Genomic DNA, 23002 nt, shown 5'->3' with positions numbered 1-23002 from the left:
TAGTTACTAGTTAGAAAAGAAAGTCTTAATTCTGATAAATGTTAACACTATGGTAACAAACTTCCAAATTTGAAAGTCTCTCTATTCCCTATGACTCTTTAATTTTATCATTCCATTTATTTATACAACAAAGATTAAAATGGAATTAGTTTCTGTCTGCCAATAATACAGAAATAAAAGGAACCATGCTCCAATTCAATACAGACTCAGCATTTTAGTCATGTATTACATCGCAGGCATTGCCAAAGCCATGGCAGAAGCATGAAGCACACAACCCTTTAACCAGACAACACTTACAAGCAGCCTCTTGTCTAAGTTGGCTTTTCTCAAAGAAGAGGTAACAGAGTTGGCATCTTTTTCTGCCATCCATGCTTTAAACAGCTTGACAGCAAATGAGGCTGCAATGCCTGTTAAAAAAAACAGATGAGAGAGAGAGAGAGTTTTAGTCTTTTATAAATAAAACCACTTGTTATGCTGGACAAAGCAACATTTCCCACTAGGTTTCCAGAAATGAGTAAATAACTCAAAGACTTAACTTGGTACAGAGGAAAAATGGATAGATCTCTAGGCACCGTTCTATTCTTTTCATTACTCGAAAGAGAACATTTTCATGAGGAAATGAATTTATTTATTTCATGATAACAATATTTTTCAAAGTCAGACTCCCTAATTCCAACCGGGTATAAATGTAAATTTACTTATCTATTTTTACCTTGTCAAAAACAGATTCAAAGCCCAGTATTTTCTAATGTTTTTGCTTCTATTTTACCCCATAGTTCATCAACATTTCAGGTTTATAACAGTGATCCTGAGGTACAACAGATACATCATGAGACATAAAACTGAAATGTCAACATGTCAACTAATTTACTGATAAATGATACCAGTGAAAGAACATTAATAGCGACAGAAACAAATAAAGCTATAGATGAACATGTATCATTTACTTTACAATTTTACTTTTTGTAAAAAGCATTTTAAAACATTCATGAGTTAAGCTATAAAAATGTCAATGCTGTTTCAAGTTGAACTCTTTTCTGGATATTTTTAAAGATATTATTAAAATAGCTACATTGGGGCCGGCCGGGTGGCTTAGCGGTTAAGTACGTGCGCTCTGCTGCTGGCAGCCCGGATCCCAGGCGCACCAACGCACTGCTTCTCCGGCCACGCTGAGGTCACGTCCCACATATAGCAACTAGAAGGATGTGCAACTATGACATACAACTATCTACTGGGGCTTTGGGGAAAAAAAAAGAGGAGGATTGGCAATAGATGTTAGCTCAGAGCCGGTCTTCCTCAGCAAAAAGAGGAGGATTAGCATGGATGTTAGCTCAGGGCTGATCTTCCTCACAAAAAAATAAAAATAAAAATAAAAAATAAATAAATAAAATAGCTATGTTAACCAAGAAACCACTCAATTACATATCCATATTGACATTAGGATTTCCCAATATAAATAGTCAGATAACTAGTAGACAGCTCTTCTGTGAGCACCTCAAATTTCTAAATTAATGTTGCATTTATTTAAGTTAAGGTGTAGTTGAAATATTAAACTGATTTTTCTGAACTGAAGTCTTCACTATTGTTGGTGGCCTAAGCAGCCTCTATCTCCCTTTCCTCTTTTCTGAGAGAATTCTCAGTTGGCTCAGGCCAGGTGACTTCTAATTAGTCCAGGTCCTGGTACCACCTCCTGCTGCAATGATTAGTTTAGTGACCTCAGCTTAAGCCCATCTGCCCATGGCATCCCCCTGGGCTGGAACGGATCATGTGGCCCATTTCACCAATCGGCCAAAGGCAAGATAAATTATGCTATGTCCAAAAGTGCTCCTCCACTGGACTGAATGAGGAAGCATGTGCCATAACCGTACCAGCAGACATCTTATAATGACTAGGGCAACCATCCTAGGAGAGCAGTTGAGGCTATGAATAGTAATGGGGAAAATACCTGAATCCTGAATGATACTGCTGTTCACCCTAAAGTCCGCCTTACTTTTATATTTATTGTTACATAGGAAATAAACGTCCTTATATACCAAGTTGAGCTCTGTCTTACCGTTACTTGAAGGTAAACTTTTAATTGATTTATCATTTATACAGACACCAATTTTACCCAGTTTTCTTCATTTGAAAAGCAGAGGAACTAAGCCAAAAAAAGTTATGGCTGTAACAGTAAAACATGTGTTATAAGCTGGAGAATTTTATGTTATCAACTTGTTGACATGGATTTTTAACACTTTCATTAGTTCATAAAGTCAATATAAACTTTAATATAAATGTATATAATCAGATAAAAATTAAAATAACAGATGGTGAACCTATACTGTAAGTGAGAGAAATAAAGTATGCTTGAAACTAGGAGTCCAAACTCTAGGCTTAAACGTATCGTTTTGCATTGAAAGTGGCTCTTGGCAGAAAGGCTGGAGAAATTTCTTTATACTCGAGATTCTGTTGAGCGGCATGATCCCACCCCCCTTAGCCATTTGGTGGGTGGGAGGTTAGGGAAAATGTGTAATTTCTTAATCCTTTCCTATTTAGGAAGCAAGAGTTTAATTCTTTAGTTTCTCAAGATGGTGGAGTATACTCGGGGCTGGCCAGGTGGCGCAAGCGGTTAAGTGCACGTGTTCCACTGGGGCGGCCCTAGGTTCGCTGGTTTGGATCCCGGGCATGCACCAACGCACTGCTTGTCAAGCCATGCTGTAGCAGCGTCCCACATAAAGTGGAGGAAGATGGGCATGGGTGTTAGCCCAGAACCAGTCTTCCTCAGCAAAAAGAGGATTGGCAGATGTTAGCTCAGGGCCGACCTTCCTCACAAAAAAAAAAAAAAAAAAAAAAGATGGTGGAGTATAAAGAAAACCATATGACACAGGCGCTATGTTACTTCCATAGCAAAGGTATTTTTCTTCTCTTTCCCTACCCCACTAATGCTTTACTAAAAAATTTTCAAACATACAGAAAAGTTGAACAAACTGAACAGTAAACACTCATGTACTCACCATCTAGATTCTATAGCTGTTAATATTTTGCTATATTTGCTTTATTACATGTCTGCTCATCTATCCATCTAACAATTTAATTCTTTGATACAACACTAAGAAGTTGTATACATCACTGAGATTTTTAATACAATCAGAAAGGCAATTATTCTGTTATGAAGGCTAGGACAATCTGATGTAATTAATATTTACCATTTACATTGTTTTCCTAGTGTAAAATTGCTAATAACGTAAATAAGATGTGTGAAGCGTCATAAATTCAGGAAAATAATTTAAAATGTTATAATATTAACAATATGTTAATAACAATGACAGAGTCTGAGCTGTCATAAATCTGAGCTATTTTAAGCTGAAAACTATAGTGAATCTCTAAGTAATAGCATTTGACTCTCGAATTACTATTCTTTTTGCAGCTACAAGAAAACTATAATCCATTTCACTGCAGGCATGAATGAGGCTGGGACTTCATGTTTATAGAAGAAAAACTTTAAGTTCTAAGAAGACCAGATGTTTTCACAAAAGCTCTTTTAATTTATTTTTAAGAAAAAAATAACTCTTTGTTTTGTGTTGCATTATAACTTGAATATCATTATCCCTCTACAAGAAAAGCACCCACTTTTGTTTTGTTCCATAACCAAGTAATTGTATGTATGCCCAGCAAACTCCTACTGCCTTAGAATTAAAGCAGAACTTTGATGCAGCCCTCTGGACTTCTAAAACAAACATAATAAATATCTTAAAAATGTGATCAAAATGAACATATGAGCACAAGATCTTGAGAGGTAACAGTTTAGAAGAATGGCCCTAACCAGGGAAATAAACAACAGTTTGGGGGGCATTTGGGAACACGAAGGGGCATATTTGGCTGTTACACTAAATGGAGGCGGGTGCTACAGGCTGGCATTTTGTGTCTGAGGGCAAAAAGGTTAAATGTCTCACAAAGCACAAAAGAGTCCAGGACAATGAAGCACTGTCCCAACAAAATACGCCAGTAGCATCTAAGTTGAGAAAAATGGCTTGGGCCAGTTCTATTTCAGGGTATTTGACTTAGGCATTGAGTTTTAGACCAAAAATTCTAGTTTATTATTAGTCTTTTTTGTTTTTGTATAAGTGTGCATATTTTTTCTTTTAACTTCCTACAATAAACATGTACAATCCTCTTATTGTTTGAAGATACACACACACATTCTCTTACACGGAGGATGAGGTAGCAAAGGACACTAGGAGGTACTGGTATTTTTCTAACTATCTGTGGCTTTATTTCTCCTTTACACCTGACAGGTAAGAAAACATGAGAGTAATTACCTTCTTTGACTAAGCTGTCGGTGAAGAGACTGGTAAGGATGGTGGCAGGAAGGGTGCCGTTGCCCAGCAGGATCCCCGACAGCATTGCCAACTTTGTCTGCTCTGTTTCGGAAAAGGCTTTAAGGAAGAGGAGAAGCTGTGGGTCAAACAAAAGAAACCATGTCTATAAAGCAAAGGACTAAAGTAGGAAAATAACAAACAGAATGTACATCCACAGCTAGGTGGTACACGACTAGTAGGTCAGATGCAAAGCACAGTTATTATTCATTGGAAACACATACATATGTTCAATTATAAACTGGAGGCTACAGTAAGAGACTTTATCAGGCATAATTCCTTTCTTCCAAGTTCACTTACACATATCTATAGATAACATTCATGGGAAGGAAAAGAGACACTTGGAGAACAGTGTGAATAGATTGCATAAATAATTTACATTTGACTTTGTACATGACAAAGGGTAAGTATTACACAATGAGAATAATGTTTTCTGAAATATATTATTGTCTTACACATTTTTTCACTTCTTAGGGTGCGTCGCACCCCCGCCCCCTACTATATCTACCCATTTTTGGGGGGTTTGCTATAGCAAAACAAACAAAAACCAGGAAAGAGTCAATAAGCTGTGACAGCCAGCATATACTTTTCTGAGTTCACAGTATATAATACTCTTTAAAACAAGACTGCTGAATGAAAAATGAGTTTTCTAAGTTCTTAATGCTCTTTTTAAAGTAATAAGATTCAAACATGGTGTTTCTTGGATCATACAGTTTTACCACCAGCCCCGGTGCTGAGGTAATGGAGGATATGTGGCAAAGAAAAGTTCCTAACAGAGAAAAGGTCTCTGATGTGAGTTGGAAAGAGCAATTTTGGAGGGGTAATGAGAAGGCGAAGATGCTGTCCCAGTGTTCCCAGGCTCTTCCCCTAAGGAGAACTGGAAAAGTAGTCACCTCAGAACGGCTGAAGGAAAGTCAAAGCAAGGGGATTATACCCCACTTCCCATTTCGAATTCTAAGAGAATTCAGTCTTGTGGAATGCCCTCCTCTTTCGTAATCCTCCTCCACCTAGTGCTTTGACTATAATCCATGGCTATTTTCTCCATTTCCTCAGTCCTTAGGCATGTCACTGAGATCCCCAGGGCCCAATATCACTGTCAGGGCCCTGCTGACTTTTTCATTACTTTGCACCAATGAAAAGTCACTGGCATCAATATAGGCTTAAGTGCTTTAGTGCCAGTGAAATTCCATTAACTCTGTGTAGTGGGTAGGGCAATATTAATTTACTATCCCCAACAGTTAAAGGATTATTACATTACAGACAGGTTATGTGACTCTCCAAATACTTATATTATGAGTAAGTGGCAGAACTAGAATCAAACTAGTCCATTTCACTCCCAATCTATGCCTATTAAAGTCTCAATGAATCAAAAAGAAGCCACTTTCTAAGTTCACAAGAAAACAGAAAGTGAGAGAATGAAGCATCAATGGTTAAAGCTCCCGGGAGCACAAGGAACGGGGTAGAGTAAAAGAACTGACAAAACCATAAACACTTTATATCAATCTGGCCTTCTTTTCCTATTATAAAAATGAATAAGATTCAAGTGAATAATGAACAATAGGCTCCAAAATAAAAATTTTAACACTACTTGTTTAAGCATGTTAATATACGCATATTCATTAAATATACTCAATTATAACAAAACAGTGCAAAAGTTATATCATTATTTTTAAATTAATATTCACATTGCTCAATTATATTAATCAACACTAAAATCAGATGCTGCATATATTACATCAGAATTTTCCTTAAAAAAATGGATATATTGTGAAAAATAAACCATTCTTGAAAGTATATCCATCACATGAATGAAATACTTAAGGAAGTTTTCAAGGTTCAAATGAGCCAAGAGAAGTAAAAACATGAGTGATGTTACTAGACAAAGTGATAACATGTGTAATCTATTTGAATGTTTTGCATCATGGTTTTCATCATATCTATCCCTCTATTTAAACAAGCACTTTTTATTTTCTAAGTACCTAGCAATATAACGGACCACATTTTTTTCCATTTATAATTTTTCACATTAAAAAACGTAATACGTGCTAGTAGAACAAAATCTGACAACAAAGAATAATATAAAACTGAGAAAAATCTCCTCTCTAATCCTACTCTCAGAATATTAACAGTTTGATGTGTGTCCTAGATATTTAAGTGCACTTTTATGTGTCTACATATTATAAATAACTACATGTATACACATATGTTGTTTTTACTGAATTTTATATTGATAACAGCTACAACTTGTTGAGTAGACCAGATACTCCTCTGAACACTTTCTGTGTATTAATACTTACAACAGCCTGGATCCTTGTTTTACAGCAAAGAAAACTGAGACAAAGAATAAGTAACTTGCTTAGGGTTAAAATACTACCAAATGGTTGTTCTGCTCCTTGCTTTTTCATTTAACAATTTATCATGGACATTTCTCCTTATCATTTCATGTAGCTACCCTCACTCTTTAAAAGGTTGCTTAGCATCCCACTGTATGAATAGACTATAATTTAATTAACCAGTCTCCCACCAATGAACATTTAGATTATGTCTCAATACTGTGCTGAACATCTTTGTACATATAGTTTTACGTATCTGTGCTGAACGATTCTTATAAACACGAGTATTGGGTCATGGAGAATGTGAATTTGAAAAAAAAAAAAATTTTACTGCTAAAATGTTCTTCATTATATATGGAACCACTGTGAACCCAGGGGGAAGGAAGGAAGTCGCTTAGATGTTATGGTTTCTTTATTCCCGTGGTTTATAATTTAGGCAGATTTAACATTGGAAACAATGACAAAGCAACATACAAATCTGTAACAAATTAATGTAGTGACTGCTATATATAAATACAGAGGAGTTACAAATTAGCTAAGAGATCATATTGCAATAACTGAAGAGAGGACTTTTTTAATAAGGTGCTACTGTTTATTTCGCTACTTATTAGAGGCCAGTTACTATGTTAAACACCTAATATGTTTTCTCATTTATTCCTACGACAATCATAAGGTATGTACTCTTATTGCAGCCACTTTACAGATGAGAAACAATGAGATTTATACCCATTCACTGCTTCCAAAGATGTGCTTTTATCCTCTTTGCTAAACTGCACCTTCTAAAATTAAAGAATTTTACTGAGTGTTAGCTGCTAATCAATCTCACATGCTTTAACTAATTAAAGCACCTTATCTCAATGATTCTCTTGATATATGTATTTTTCTTGCATATTTGGAATTTCTAGTTTTTATTTAAGCTCTCCAAGGTCAGAGATCATATTCTATAAAACGATTCCTATTGAACAAAGCATACTGTCTTACATTAAATATGAATGAAAAGTCTAGGCTAATCATGTATTTCTTCCTATAGCTATTAGCTAATGATCTGTCATACTCATTCATTTAACAAACAATTATAAAAAACTTACAATGTCCATGGTACTTCTGGACTATTGTTGTATATGGAAAATTTTTGTCCCTCCCTATTTCATCACTTTAAACAGATAAGGCATGACATTTGAATTTTTACCTTTTTCATTTCATCCTCAAATGCCTTTTCCAAATACTTATATCTCCTGATGAGTTTATTGAAGACCTAAACATAAAAAAGAATGATTAAATATTATGTAAACAATTTAAAAAGGCAATAGGAGGTATAAAAACTCATCCTAACTACAACATGGATTTACACTAATAAAAATGTGTAGTTAAGCATGGTCACACTGTGATATTAGAACTATAAGCATTTCAAAAGAGTTATTATGACGTAGAAGAAAAAATAGGATCAAAATGCACATGTAGAATAAAATAAACTCATTTAAGAATATAACAGGTGAGAAACCAAAAATAAGTTTCATGAAAATAAAATGAATATAATTTTAAAACCGTGAGACGCAGAGATTGAAAATAACTGAAATGAAGGGGTTATAGACATAATCACATAGACAATGGATATGATGGAGAGGAGGGCAGAGCTCAGGGGAGATTATACTTTGGGGGGACACAAACATGTTTGCAGCAGATGAGCAAAAAATGGTATAACTTAAAGGCAATAAAGGATTACTGGTTCCTGCAATCCAGTTAGAACTCTCAAGCAGGGTTTACACAGTGTCAGTGGAATTCTGGACTGTTTTTAAGTGGAATGGTGTTTGTTATTGACTGAATGTTTGTTTTCCCCCCAAATTCATATGTTGAAGCTCTAACCCCTAAGGTGACTACATTTGGAAGGAAGGACTTTAGAAGGTGGCTAAATGAGGTCATAAGGGTACAGCCCTAATAGGACCGATGGCCTTATAATAATTCTCTACAGGAAAAAAGACCTCCCCAGGAACCAAATCCAACAGGCACCTTGATCCTGGACTTCCCGGCCTCCTGAACTGTAAGAAATAAAATTCTGTTGTTTAAGCCACCCAATCTGTGCTATTTCATTATGGCAGCCCCAAAAGATTAATACAATGTTCTTATTTAAATAGCGATTTTTATAAATATTGATTATTTTAATAAGTGTGGAAATGATTTCTGAATCTAATGCCTTTCGCTTATATCTACACAATATACTCTCATCTAAAACTTCCAGTGTGTTTATTCCTTAATGTAATCAAGGTGGATCCCAAGAGTAAAAATTATAATGTTGCCCTTTATGGGGAAAGAATAATGACCCAGGATGGGAATTGATATGCAATAAAAAAAAAAATAATAAACTGTATTAAAATCCTATAAATTTGGGAGGCCGGCCCAGTGGCACAAGGGGTTAAGTGCACGTGCTCCGCTGCAGCAGCCCGGGGTTCGCCGGTTCGGATCCCGGGCGCACACCGATGCACCACTTGTCAAGCCATGCTGTGGCAGCATCCCATATAAAGTGGAGGAAGATGGGCACGGATGTTAGCTCAGGGCCGATCTTCCTCACAAAAAAAAAAAAGAAAGAAAGGAAAAAAATATCCTACAAATTTGATTTCTAACCTACATTAGCACTCACATATTCCTTAAGATGATTAACAGGAAAAAGAATTCTCCTTATCCAAGAATGACTATCCAAATCCCCACAGGTATGAAATGAAAGCAAAAATCATCCAACTAGAAAAGTACTCTCCAATTATAAAATTAATCTCCACTTAAATATCCTTTTCCATTTAATTTCTCTCTCTCCTTGACTACCCCAGTGACCAAGTTTTCCTGTCAATCTATAAGCATACAATAATTTTTAAACTCAGAAACAATAATAATAAGGGTCTTTCATCAAATATACATATTCCATATGAAAATAAAATCACCTGTAAAAAGAAACTATCCTATTTAGATATAACGAAGAGGCAAACTCTATATATCTTTTTAAGTTTATGGGAATAGTATAGTGGAATACTGATTTTTCTTCCAGGCCTTCTTATCTTGCCCAGTGGAACTCAAACAGCAGACAATACACCTTGTACTCGCATTAATTTAATCCTAACAAAAATTCTATTAGGAAGGCAGGCATTAACATCATTATTTGGCAGACCTAGAAACTGCTACTAAGTATCAGAGAGGGAATAGAATACAGAAATTCTGATCCTTAGTGAACTCTACTTATCTAACATACGAAAAGATGAGTGGGAATTCTCAAAGACCAGCTTTGTTTGCTATGTTTGCTTCAGTACACACCTGCTCAAGGTGTTTTTGGCCATTTACATCCAGAGTAGAAGCAAAGATTTATAGAGGACAGGTTAGAACCTGGCCCACTCAATGGAACATATATGTTCCATAACCACTATGTGCTTAACCTTTTGTTCCATTTTTAAAGATTTCCTTTGTTTTCATCTGTTACACACTTTTTGCTTTTTTTTTTTGTGAGGAAGATTGTCCCTGAGCTAACATCTGTGCCAATCTGCCTCTATTTTTTGTCTGTGGGATGCCACCACAGCATGGCTTGATGAGTGGTGTGTAGGTCTGCGCCCAGGATCTGAACCTGTGAACCCCAGGCTGCCGAAGCAGAATGCACGAACTTAACTACCGGGCCGGCCCCCCGTTACACATTTCTTAAATATAAAAAAGAAAAGAAATACCTTTGCTAAAATAGCATGTAATTAAAATGATTTTTGGAAGTTTAAATTCTTAATGGCCACTTATCCCAAATTACTTCGATTAGCATGCCTCACACATTTTTCATAAGCAAAGTAAAGACAGTTTCCAGCATCAGAAATTCAATCATTTATCTGCCAGTAATTCCTATGGCCTTTTTCAGGTATATACCGAAATGTGTATAACAAGAATTGGTGACCTACGACTTGCCCTCATGGTTTAGTCAGGAATAACACTGATTTTTAAGAGTCAGTGATAGACTCAGAATAGGAACACACCAAGCCTAAGCTGGCTATATGCACATATGTTCAGCTTTCTAAGATTATGTCTACCAGGTTGTTCCATTTTACACTCCTGCCACTTCCTGACTTCTTAATTTTTACCAGTCTAATGAATGCAAAAAGATATCTCATGATTTTAATTGAAATTTCCCTAATTACTAATGAGTTTGAACATGTCTTTATCTGTTTTGGGGGGGGGAATTGCTTCCTCTTCTTTGAAATGCCTGTATGTCTTTTCCTAATAGGTTGCTTATCCTTTTCTTTAGTTCTTTAGTTCTTTATCTAATCTGGATATCAATCCTCTATAGGTTTAATGTACTACAAATATCTTCTTGCCTCTTTCTTTTTAACAGCTACATGATAGTCTATTAATATGAATTACCAAACTTCATATAATTAGTACTGTATTGATTAACTTTTATATTGCTGTCATTCTTTGATATTATTACAAGCAACAGTATGATAACCACCACTGTATGTGTCATTTCACACAAGTGCAAGCATATCTGCAAGATGAAGTCCTCGAGGTGGAATTGCTGGATCAATGGGAATGTGCAGTTTTTGTTTTGAAAGACAGTGCTAAATTGCTTTTCCTAAAGGTTGGATCAATTTATACTCCCACGAGAAATTCTGTGAGCATCTGACTCCCCAAGTCCCTTACAGGTGAGAGGTAAAAAAAAAACTCTACCTTCATGAAATTTTAATGCCCATTGTCTTATTATGAATTCAATTGAGGATCTTTTCATATGTTTAAGAGCTATCTAACATTCCTATTTAAAAAGTGGCCTGTAGAATTTCTGAACCTAATGTTTCTTTCCTAAATCCTTCCTGTTCAAATGTTTCCCTTCTAACACAACAATCTCTCAATGACAAGCTCTACCTGAGCATAGTTTCGGATGGTTTCATGATCTTCATTTGCTGAAAACACACAGTGGTTGGTCATCTTGGTCTTGTCACCATCATCTATGCGTGTTCCTCCAGGGGCTGAAACGAGAAAGGTAACCACAGTTAGGACAATTCTGAAATGAGAAGGGCATTTGCAGAACAGATCAATTCCCACACATCAAGGAAAACAATAAAAGTACATGTAAAATCTAAGAGTCACATAAAATTTCACAGAACGATGTGCATGTATAGACGCATACATGTTGTTAAGTATTTGTTCATGTTCCTAAGATAACGTAAATTGGTTTTTCCATTTTATACTCCCACCATAGAGCATGAGACTGTTGTTCTACCTCCTTGCCTTCACTAGATCTTATCACTAAGTCTGGTTCTTTCCAAAGTATATCCTTAACCATGGAAGTTAGCAATAGTATTTATTCAGGGAACTTAATTCAATTATTCTCAATGCAGTTCCTGATGTTTCCCAAATGAGGACATGGTTCACTTTTCAGGCTTGATAATGTTTTGCTGGACTCCAGTTCACCAACACTGAGATTGACCAGACCTGGCTCTTACAGTAGATCTTGTTGGTTTCTACTTGAGTAGGTGTTAAAACTGTTCCCTCCTCCACGAACCCAGTTATCCATGTAGGGTTGAACAGTATACACTCTGACTCCTTGCCATTGGTATTTGATCACCTAGCAGCGGCATTGGCTAGGAAAGAGAGCATTTTATTCTCTCTCATCTTTTTTCCCCATGGCCCATACAGTATCATGAAATAAATGGACTAGAACAAAAGAATGTCTTTTTTCTACAAGTCAACTTTCCCCATTTAAAGGCTCCTCCTATATGTTTCAATGGTGGCCATTCCAAACATTGGTTGATTAGAAGAGCAGAATCAGAATACCAGGTATTTTTGTTTTCTGAGTCTACTTCATTGAAGTTAGGGTAAAAGGTTTGAGCAAGCCAAGTTAGATTAACATCTTTCATATACTCGAGAAATATTTGTAGAGTAGATACTTATACCAGCCTCTCTCTCTCTCTCTCTCTTTCTAAGTATATAACTGCCTTGATTTAACTTGTGATTTCAGATCTTTGGATGAAAAAGGCTACAAATAGCCAATTTTTTTCAGACTTCAGCATCCAGTTTTATAAGTAAATTAATTTTTAGAAAAATCAGCTCCTTCAGGAATCTAGTTTCATGCAATTAATTCATGCACAAGGTTTAATCACCCTTTGTGACGAATACAACCACCTGGAACAAAATTTTATTAAGATGATAATCTTGTAAAAACTTTGGACTAATGATTTCTAATTGACAGAGTTACGTAACTGAAAAGTCTGATTTTGAAACTATAATCTTTTCTCTTAAGAGGTAAGTTTAAAAAATTGCATTCTTTTATAAAACAAGACATTTATTACACATTAATAATATTGCCACACCTTGCATTTAAAATTTTTTCCTTGATATTAATTGCCATTTCTAAAATCTTTGGTGAGCCTGTTGTTTTTCTCAAAGTAGAAGTAAAAGAAAAGTAAAATATTTTATATCTACTCTTCAAAGAATACAAGTGAAAAACCAAAATGACTATTATTTCAGGAACAATGGGAGAAAGTAAATTCTTTTGTGGGTATGAGAAAATTCTTACATACTTGATAAGTAAGCAAAGTGTTTATGTAAAAAGAATGCACCTGGCTGGCTTCATTCATTACATCATAGGTCTGACCTCAGTAGATATCATATTGCGTTATGCTCTCACTAAGTTGTACCAAACATTTTGCCCTACCTTCTTCTTGGATGCATGGGTGTAGAGTGAAGGAGTGAAATCTGGGCTGCAGATAAAAATTCGCTCATCATCATTATACAGATGGTAAATGAAGCCTTGAGATAATCAATGCAAAGTGTATAGAAAATTTAATACATATGTGGGGGGAGTAAGTATGGAAACCCAGGAGTCATGTAAGAAGTGGCATTCAGAGAGACAGGAGGAAGTGTAAATGGTCTCAGGTAAGGGAAGAAAGTAGAACATTTCAAAAACCAGTCCAAGAGCCAACAGTGCTGCCAGGAGGGCACTAAGAACGGAAAAAGGTCCATATGATTGACTAATAAAGTCATGTGGTGACTTTGGCAAGAACTAAACTCACTGAAGACTATACTTGCATGGAATTTACCAGCGCACTAATAAAGTATATCATCATTAATGAAACACAAAAAACCAATAATCCCATCAGAAAATGGTCAACTTCACTGTTAATTAAATTTTTTGTATGTATGTGAGGAAGATTAGCCCTGAGCTAACATCCATTGCCAATCCTCCTTTTTTGCTGAGGAAGATTGGCTCTGGGCTAACATCTGTGCCCATCTTCCTCTACTTTATATGGGATGCCGCCACAGTATGGCTTGATAAGCAGTGCGTCGGTCTGTGCCTGGGATCTGAACCCGCAAACCCCGGGCCGCCAAAGTGAAGCGTGCGAACTTAACTGCTATGCCACCAGGCCAGCCCCAATTTAAAATTATTAAATTGAAATATTTTTCACTTTCCTAATTGACAAAGATCTAAAAAAATGACAAAATTGAGAGTGCCTAACATTGCTAAAGGTGTATGTAAACAGGAACACATGCTTTTTGATAAAATGTTAACTGGAATAATCTTTGTGAGGGTTGGTTTTCTCTGTCTCAGATAGATATAGATATCTCCATCCTTCAATTCATTAATCCTTTGCTAAAATATATAAAGATATAATCAGATAAAAGCACAAAGATACGTGTATACAGATACTGATTACATTGTTATTTATAATAAAGAAAACTGGAAACAACTTAAATGTTCTTTAACATCAGTATGGTTTTAATTCTTTTTAGAATCATCCAAGGTAACACTCATGGGCATGAAAGGCAGCAACAACATATTACTGAGTAAATACAAAATAGCATGTAGAATATCATATTAGCATAATGTCATCCCATTCTTGAAAGTCTGTGTGTTAGGTAAACAGATTTCTAGAAGGGAGTTAACCAAAATATTAACAATGGTTATCTCTGGGTATTGGAATCTGAACACACTACATATACTTTTTATACTTGAATCATCTACAGTGATAATGTGAGATCTTTATAAACAATAACAACAGCAAAATTAATTCGGGATGTAGTGGAAACCAGGAGTACAGATCAAAAGGGGCCTGGTAGTAAATGGGGCCATGTATCAAAATAGATATAAGAGCTCAGAGGGAGGAATTAAAGGGTGGCTCCACTTTGAAATGGAGGAACATATACACCCTGTGTTAAGTAGATTGGGTTAAGCAGCATTTCTCAATGAAAGGCACTGATAGCGCATTGGGCAGGGCAACTTTTCACTGTATTGAGCGTCTCTTGCCCGGCAAAGTAGGTGGCATACTTGGTCTCTACTCCCAAGTCTTTGTAGCAACCAAAACACTTCCACACATTTGGAAATGTCCCCTAGGCAGTTGAAAATCACTGGCCTAGGAGATTTGATCACTTCTAGTGATTTATGGTTACCACAGGAACTAATTTTAAAAACTAAGATCTCAGAATAACTATGAGAGGAAAAATGGTGGTTATGATACCTAATAAATGTTTAGATCAACAAACCATGTCACTTAAATAGTATTCCAAAGCCGTCTTCTCTGATGCTTCTGCTCTGTAAGACAGAGTTTTTATTTTGCTTTTTACATATCTTTAATAATTTCCAATCTTCTCTCTCTAATCCTTTAGCTACATGTTCACAATTACAAGGATTATTTAAAAAAAAATAGGTTTAAACTATAGTTCTTAGACATTTTATTATTTGTGGATGAAATGGCATTTAACGAAACACTGGGAATTATTTCTAATTAGTAAGTGGGGATCAAAAGAAAAGGTGCTATGGACTTTGGGAGTTAATTAAATATACTGGAATATATTAAATATACTGGAAGGATCTAGATACACAAAGTTATACTCTACTGCAGAAATTATTTCCCCTATGTCTGCTCCAGAAACATTTAATGATTAGGGACACATGGGAAAGTTGGCTTTTAGCTACAGCAAAGTGGCCAACTGTGTTGTAATATCAACAAAAATCCCCAATTCTATGCTTGTCTTAACCAATAATCATTTCCCAGCCACATTAACACCATTCCAAATTGTAATCTGGGTAAAAATTGTAGAGACTCCCATTTGTATTTTTTATCAACTCTCATAAATGTAAGCTTATAAAGATTCTATCTCGTATGGAACCATTTCAATAGAATGAAATAATACAAGAAGATGCTATAATACATGGTTACCAAGCATACTGCCAGCCACCAGGATATCGAAGAGTGTGTCTGCATAGCGACGATAATCTAATCTTGAGCCTGTAGAGTCCAGAAACTTGGCTACAGCTTCAAGGTCATCACCAGCTTCATTAAGCCCCTGGACAAGTGTATCCCTGAAGACTGTGGGTTCGAATTTCTCTTTTTCATCTAAAATAAATAAATTAAAAAATTATTCCTTTACTTACACATATTCCCAAATGTAACCACATATTTCCTATGTTCACTGTTCTTTATTGGATAGTGTGATTATTTAAACATTGGAGGACAGTTAAGTTTTTGTCCTAGATTTCCATGTCCTGGAACCTTTTGTTTACACATTTATTCAAGCAAATAATTTATTTCTGTTTAAAAGGGGCCACAAAAATATAATAACTCTATCTAATACATAATAAAATTGATGACTGATCATTTGTGTCATTCATAGGATAGGCCAATGCAATTTACTAACCCTAACCATCTGAGAAAAATTAAAACATAACAATCAAAATTTAAAATTTTGGGGCCGGCCCAGTGGTGTAGTGGTTAAGTTCTCATGCTTCCCTTGAGCAAATGCAAAATATGAAAACATTTCAAGTTTATAGGACAAGGCCAGCTCTATTTACAAGTGTGGCTATAAAATAAACAAACTTCATCTTTAATTTACCTTTGCTACCACACCAAGATGCCTAGGTGTTAAGAAAGGACTGTATGGCGATGCATTTGCCAGACAAAAAGCTTTCTCTGTTATTAATGACTGGTGGTGCCCCAGTGTAATCAAAGGGCACACAGCTGCAGTGATATACGGCAGTGACAAACCTCGGGATCTTTCCTTCTCAATGCTAACCTAACAGCTGGCAGCCGAGAACTTCCAGTGCTGTATATCTACAAGATAAATAGCACAAGATATGAATATACGTTTTGCTTACAGTCTTGAAAAGTATTGTTATATCTCCCCTCCACAATCATTCTAAATATGATGCAAGTGCATTTTTCACCATTTCAGTACGATGCTTGTTGTTTGTAAATAGCAATAGTTTTCTAGTAGAGATTTAAAACCCTCCAACTGTACGAGTTACTGCAGTCTGATTTGAAAACCGGTGCCTGCACTGCTGATGGTGTCAGTAGAGCAGGTTTCCGGAGATTCGTAACCCCTTTTATGTTGACAGGCAGCATCAAAAGAAGGAATCACTTCAAGAATATACTAGAAATCATTTTTATTTTTGCTCCTCGATCATGCCAAGATGATCTAAAGGGAAAACTCAGAGTCACTCATGATATGAATTTGACATGAAGGAATCCATAAGAAAAATTCACTGGTGTTTTTATTTCCAGCTATTAAGACATTTTTTTCTCTCTTTCCTGCTTTGAACTTGTGACCAGTAAGTGCACTGTTAAGGGTTCAAGAAATGCATTTAATTTGGAGTTATGGCCAAAGTAAGACACAGACTAAATAACCAGCATGAAAAGAGGTTAGCTTTCTGCCCTTACTCAGGTGTGAATTCTGGTGGAAAAATTCTGTAATTACTGATCAGGTTCCCATTAAAAATAAAGTGAGCAAAACCACTGAATGGACAAAGCAAGGTCTTTTCTCAGATCAATAGCAAAGACATGCAGGTTTGGCTCCCAGGTGTGGACCTACGCACCGTTTATCAAGCCATGCTGTGGCAGCACCCCACACATAAAATAGAGCAAGATAGGCATAGATGTTAGCTCAGGGCTAAACTTCCTCAACAACAACAACAAAAAAAGAAATTTTAAATTTTGTTTCATCTAAGATAGAAAAAGAAAATGATCCAGGGAGAATCACCTAAGAATAAAGGAGACTATATAAACAAATAAAATAAAGATTGAGAGGGAGGAAATAAGAAGGAACATCTCTTTTTTACTTTTTTATTGAGATATAATAGACATATAACATTATATTAGTTTCAGGTTTACAACATAATGATTCAATATTTGTATATACATTGCAAAATGATCACCACAATAAGCCCAGTTAACATCCATCACCATACATAGTTACAAATTTTTTTTCTTGTGATGAGAACTTTTAAGATCTACTCTCTTAGCAACTTTCAAATATACAATACAGTATTATTAACTATAGTCACTATGCTATACATTACGTCCCATGACCTATTTATTTTATAACTGGAAGTTTGTACCTTTTGATCCTCTTCACCCATTTCACCTAGCCTCATTCCCTGCCACCATGAATCTGTTCTCTGTATCTATGAGTTCGGGTTTTTTGTTTTTTAGATTCCACATATAAGTGAGATCATATAGTATCTGTCTTTCTCTGTCTGAATTATTTCACTTAGCAGAATACCCTCAAGGCCCATCCATGTTATCACAAATGGCAAGATTTTCTTCTTTTTATGGCTGAATAATATTCCATTGTGTATATATATATATATATATACATATATATATATATATATATATATATATATATATATATATACACACATACCACATTTTCTTTATGTATTCATCCATTGATGGACATGTAGGTTGCTGCCATATCTTGGCTATTGCTAATAATGCTGTAATGAACATGGGGGTGTATTTATCTTTTCGAGTTAATGTTTTTGTTTTCTTCAGATAAATACCCATAAGTGGAATAGCTGGATTATATGGTAGCTCTATTTTTAATTTTTTGAGGAACGTCCATCATGTCTTCCTTAGTGGATCAGTCAATTTACATTCCCAACAGGGCACAAGGGTTCCCTTTTTTCCACATCCTCGCCAACGCTTGTTATTTCTTGGAAGGACATCTCTTTTTACAAGATAAATTATTCCAGCATACTTAAAGTTTTAATATATATCATGAGCTATATGTATATATTTATAGCTTCAGAGCAGATGTTCTCAATCTTTTTGGTTTCAGGACCCCTTGACATTCTTAAAAAGTACTGAGGATTCCAAAGAGCTTTTTTGATATGGAGGTTACTTCTATGGTTATTTATTTTATAGAAATTAAAACAGAAAATTTAAAAATATTTATTAAACGAAAAAAGTTATCGAGAAGAGAGGCATTGTTTTACACTTTTGCAAAGCTCTTTAGCACCTGGTTTAACAGCAGACAGGTGGTTTCCCATATCTGCGGCGTGCAATCTGCTGCAATATCACACATCCTGTAGCCTCTGAAAAACTCCACTGTAAACTCACGAGAGAATGTGTGAAAGGGGCACATAATATCTTAGTACTATTATGAAAAGTTTGGACTTTGTAGAACCCCTGGAAGGGCTTCAGAGGATTTAGGGATATAGATATTCTGTAGCTTTCTATCCTCAGTGGACTCTAGAGAGATTTCTTGGGGAAGGTCAGTTTAGAGCTAGATCATGAAGAAAGTAACGATCATATACCGTTGAAAAGAAGTGATGACGACAAAGTAGAGGCCAGACGAGGCATAAAAAATGACCAGATTAAAGGTAAAGGATCTAAGATTCAATTCAAAGGACTTCACCTTTTTTCCCCTTTACGGAGAATAAGTCTGGATGTGGGGAGAGAGGGGCAAAGGATGAACCCAAAACTTTAAAAAAAAAAAAAAATCCTATCATGAATATCTTCAGAGAGATAAGTGGATATTACAACTATAAAAAAGGAGGAGGAGGAGACGGAGGAAGAGGAGAGGAGGAAGAGGAGAATGCTATAAAAAAGAGACACATTTCAGGGCCGGCCTGGTGGTGCAAGCAGTTAAGTGTGCACGCTGTGCTGCGGTGGCCTGGGGTTTGCTGGTTCGGATCCTGGGCGTGCACCTACGCACCACTTGTCAAGCCACGCTGTGGTGGTGTCCCATATAAAGTAGAGGAAGATGAGCATGGATATTAGCCCCCCAAAAATAAAAGAGGAGGATTGGCAGATGTTAGCTCAGGGCAGATCTTCCTCACACACACACACACACACACACACACACACACAAAAAAAAGGACACATTTCATGAATAAGAGTCCTTGGACAAGAAAAATAAAGATAGAAAAACTTAAAATCTCAATAGACAAGTTGAAAGCAAAAGCTGAGACAATCTTTTAGAAACTAGGAAAAAAAGTCAAAGACCCAGAAAATAGGAGCAAAAAGATAAGAAAAAGGGCAGAGCAGTCAAAGGTCCAAATAATAAGTATAATAAAAAGAGAATTAAAAAACAAGAAAGGAAAGGAAAATGATTTAAAAATTTCAGGAAGGTTTTACAGAATTGAAGGACATGAGTTTCCCAATAAAGGCTGTCTGGGCATCCAGCACAAGGCTTGAAAGCGGATACACAACAAAGTGCATTCATTATCGTGAAATCTCAGAATACTGGAAATAAAGCAACTATCTGAAGTTTCAGGGGCAAAAAAAAAATTACATATAAAGTGTCAAGAAGCAGAATGACATTGAATCGCTTTAACAGAAATACCAGAAACCAGAAGAAATTTCTTCAAAATTCTGAGGGAAAACGATTTTAACCTAGAATTGCGTTATTCAGCCAAACTACTAATCAAGGGTAAGAGCAAAATAAACGTATTTTGAGACAATCAATGCCCCAGTGTTTCTCATACACTCTTTTTTTTTAAAGCTATTAAAGCAGACGCTCCACTAAAACAAGAGAATATCTAGGAAGGAGGATCCCAGGAAAAAGGGAAACAATCTGAGACAGGCAACAATACTCTTCAGGATAGTGGTGAGAAGACATTTCAAGCATCTCAAGTTGAGAGCTGTACAGCAGGCCTAGACAGCAACCCAAGTGGGAGAGAATTTTTCAATATAATAATATAATATGATATGATATATGGTAAGAATTCCTTCAACATAATATCATTGTCAGAATTCCTAAAGTGTTTTAAGAAGAGATTTACATAACAAAGGGAAAGGTTAGGTTGACTAGTTTTAAGGCACAGAAAACTAAGCCAAAAAAAAAGAGATAAATTATTAAACTGTTTAAATTTAAAGATAAAATGATGTTCAGAAAAAGAAAAGTAATCAAATAACAGTTCAGCTGCAAATAGCATGTACAAAGTTACAACAACATAAACCCTGAACAGCGGTCTGGCTAAAATTGTAATATAATGAAAGGATAGGGGGGATAGGAGGCATGCAGGTGGGTGGGGGCAGTGGAAGAGAGCCAATTCCTCCTCTTCCATAGTAGGAAGTGTGTACACAATACCTCCAACAGAAAAATCAAGAAATAGCCATATAAGCACATTATTTGGCTACATGAATGTAAATATTAAAAGAAGCAGTTAAAGGGTAGAAAGAGTTTCTCTGGGGAGCAGACTTGCTGTTGTTATAACATGTCTTAGAGAACTGGTTGACTCTTTAAACCACGTGCACGCATGACTTTGATACAATTAAAACCTACATTTAAAAAGCAGACAGCACCTGTCTGGTTTACACAGACTGACTACTTGTAGCGGTCTAATAGAAGGGATGGGTTGTAAGGGGTTAAGATCACAGCCTCGTAACCAGAGGAGAAGAATGGCATTCCCAGTACCAGTCAGAGTCACGCAGCCTAAGCTACCATAAAGATAGATGTAAATTAACTTGAACACGATTCGTCATGAACAAGAGATAAAAGTCCTTTTGATGCCATAAGCAAAACATTACACAGCCAAGAACATGCAAATGTTGACTGCAGAAAAAATATAATTAGAGTCTTGTTGTGCAGAGGGGGAGGAAGAGAATGGGAACTCTAGAGGAACAGATGATGAGGAGTTGGAGGAGGGGTGACAGTGACTGCGCAGAAAGAACTCACTGGCAAGCAAAGGAGAATTCACCCCCTACTCAAGGTATAGCCAAAGGGTAATTCTCCTCCCCTCAACAGAAAAAGTTTTCTTTCCTGTAATATGAGAACACGGAAGTAAAAAGATCACCAACTGTTTATTAAGTCTTGTGACCAGCTTCTAAAATCAGTTGATGCCCTCACTACAATGGCAACGTGCTTGGATGTTGACTCAGGCGGTAGAACAGACTTTCGTGATTTGAAAGTTATTAATTCAAAGCACTGGAAAATATAAGTTAGTGAGCAATAATGCATTAGGTCAAAATGATCACTTATAGCTTGGGAATCTTAAAAAGCCATGATGGCATGATAGGATTAATCACTCTTTTGTAGGCTGAAAAAAACCTTCGATCTGCTAAGATAAAGTGTCCATCCAGAGGAATACAAAATTCCCGAACAAGAAAATGGCAAGAACACTGATGGAAATTTGGGGAAACAATACGACATTTTACCCAAAGGTTCTTTTTCTTCTGAAACAACAGTACATATAATTCCTATTTCATTTGAGGACAGTCTAGCTGAAATACTAACGAAATCCTAAGAAAAATATGCCATTGCTTCCTTGAGCTTCCATTTGGCAGGTCAAACCTCCCTTGAAGTAGGAAGTATATAATTAGGGTCTCAAATTTATACTGTGTTAGTGAATCACAAATGTGACACTGAAGAATTAGTCATAATAGCCCTTATACTGCCATAGAGAAACAGGCCTATTTCTGACACTCAAATATGATGTAAGTTATCTAAATAGACTGCTTTCTCTGGGAACTTCAGTAACTGGTTAATATAGCATTTTTCCTACCTGTTAATTTAATAATAAATAACATAACCCACATCCCTTTCTGAAGGTCACTGGGGTATAATAAATGAATAAGAACTATCGTGGGTCTTCTAACTATATACACACATATATATTTACACATATATTCGAACATTTGAAGGTTTACTCAGTTAGTTGCTAACACCACTTATTATAAAGCGGAGAGTGATTTAAAACCACCAGCACAGATCTGAAGTTTCAGGGAGAAACCTGAGTACATGGTGACTCTGGATGCCTGCAGTTTGGTCAATTTTTTTCTCTCCTATCTTCACGAATTTTCATCCAATTTCCCTACAAAATTCACAGGGAGGCCAGTTCAGTTATTAAATACTTTATTTAGCTAAGCATAACAATAGCTCAGGGGAGAAATCTTCATCTTTTCAGATGACCACAAGCCACACTAGAAAACATAATTTCTTTGGAGAAAATATCATAAACAAGATGTGCATATTTCATAAAGGAAAAGAGAGTCTGAAAGGAGTTCTGTAGGATGTGTCCTATCATAATGTTTAATTTTAACATTAGTAATAAGAAATTCATTTTTTTTTTAAAGATTT

The 23002-nt window shown here is 35.9% G+C and overlaps 1 protein-coding gene across 1 annotated transcript in view; it reads right to left on the bottom strand.

Moving 5' to 3' along the window:
* BZW2 (basic leucine zipper and W2 domains 2) overlaps positions 1-23002 on the bottom strand; it is a 61667-nt gene that overhangs the window by 14284 nt on the left and 24381 nt on the right. The window contains exons 3-7 of the mRNA XM_058526654.1: positions 15859-16035; positions 11564-11667; positions 7878-7943; positions 4299-4434; positions 298-407 (exon numbers count right to left, since the gene is read on the bottom strand). Of these exons, the coding sequence (XP_058382637.1) occupies positions 298-407; positions 4299-4434; positions 7878-7943; positions 11564-11667; positions 15859-16035 (593 nt within the window). The remainder of the gene's footprint in view (positions 1-297; positions 408-4298; positions 4435-7877; positions 7944-11563; positions 11668-15858; positions 16036-23002) is intronic.

This window comes from Diceros bicornis, chromosome 3 (genome assembly GCF_020826845.1).
Source record: "Diceros bicornis minor isolate mBicDic1 chromosome 3, mDicBic1.mat.cur, whole genome shotgun sequence".
Lineage (NCBI taxonomy): Eukaryota > Metazoa > Chordata > Mammalia > Perissodactyla > Rhinocerotidae > Diceros > Diceros bicornis.
This window is presented reverse-complemented; position numbering and strand designations above follow the sequence as displayed.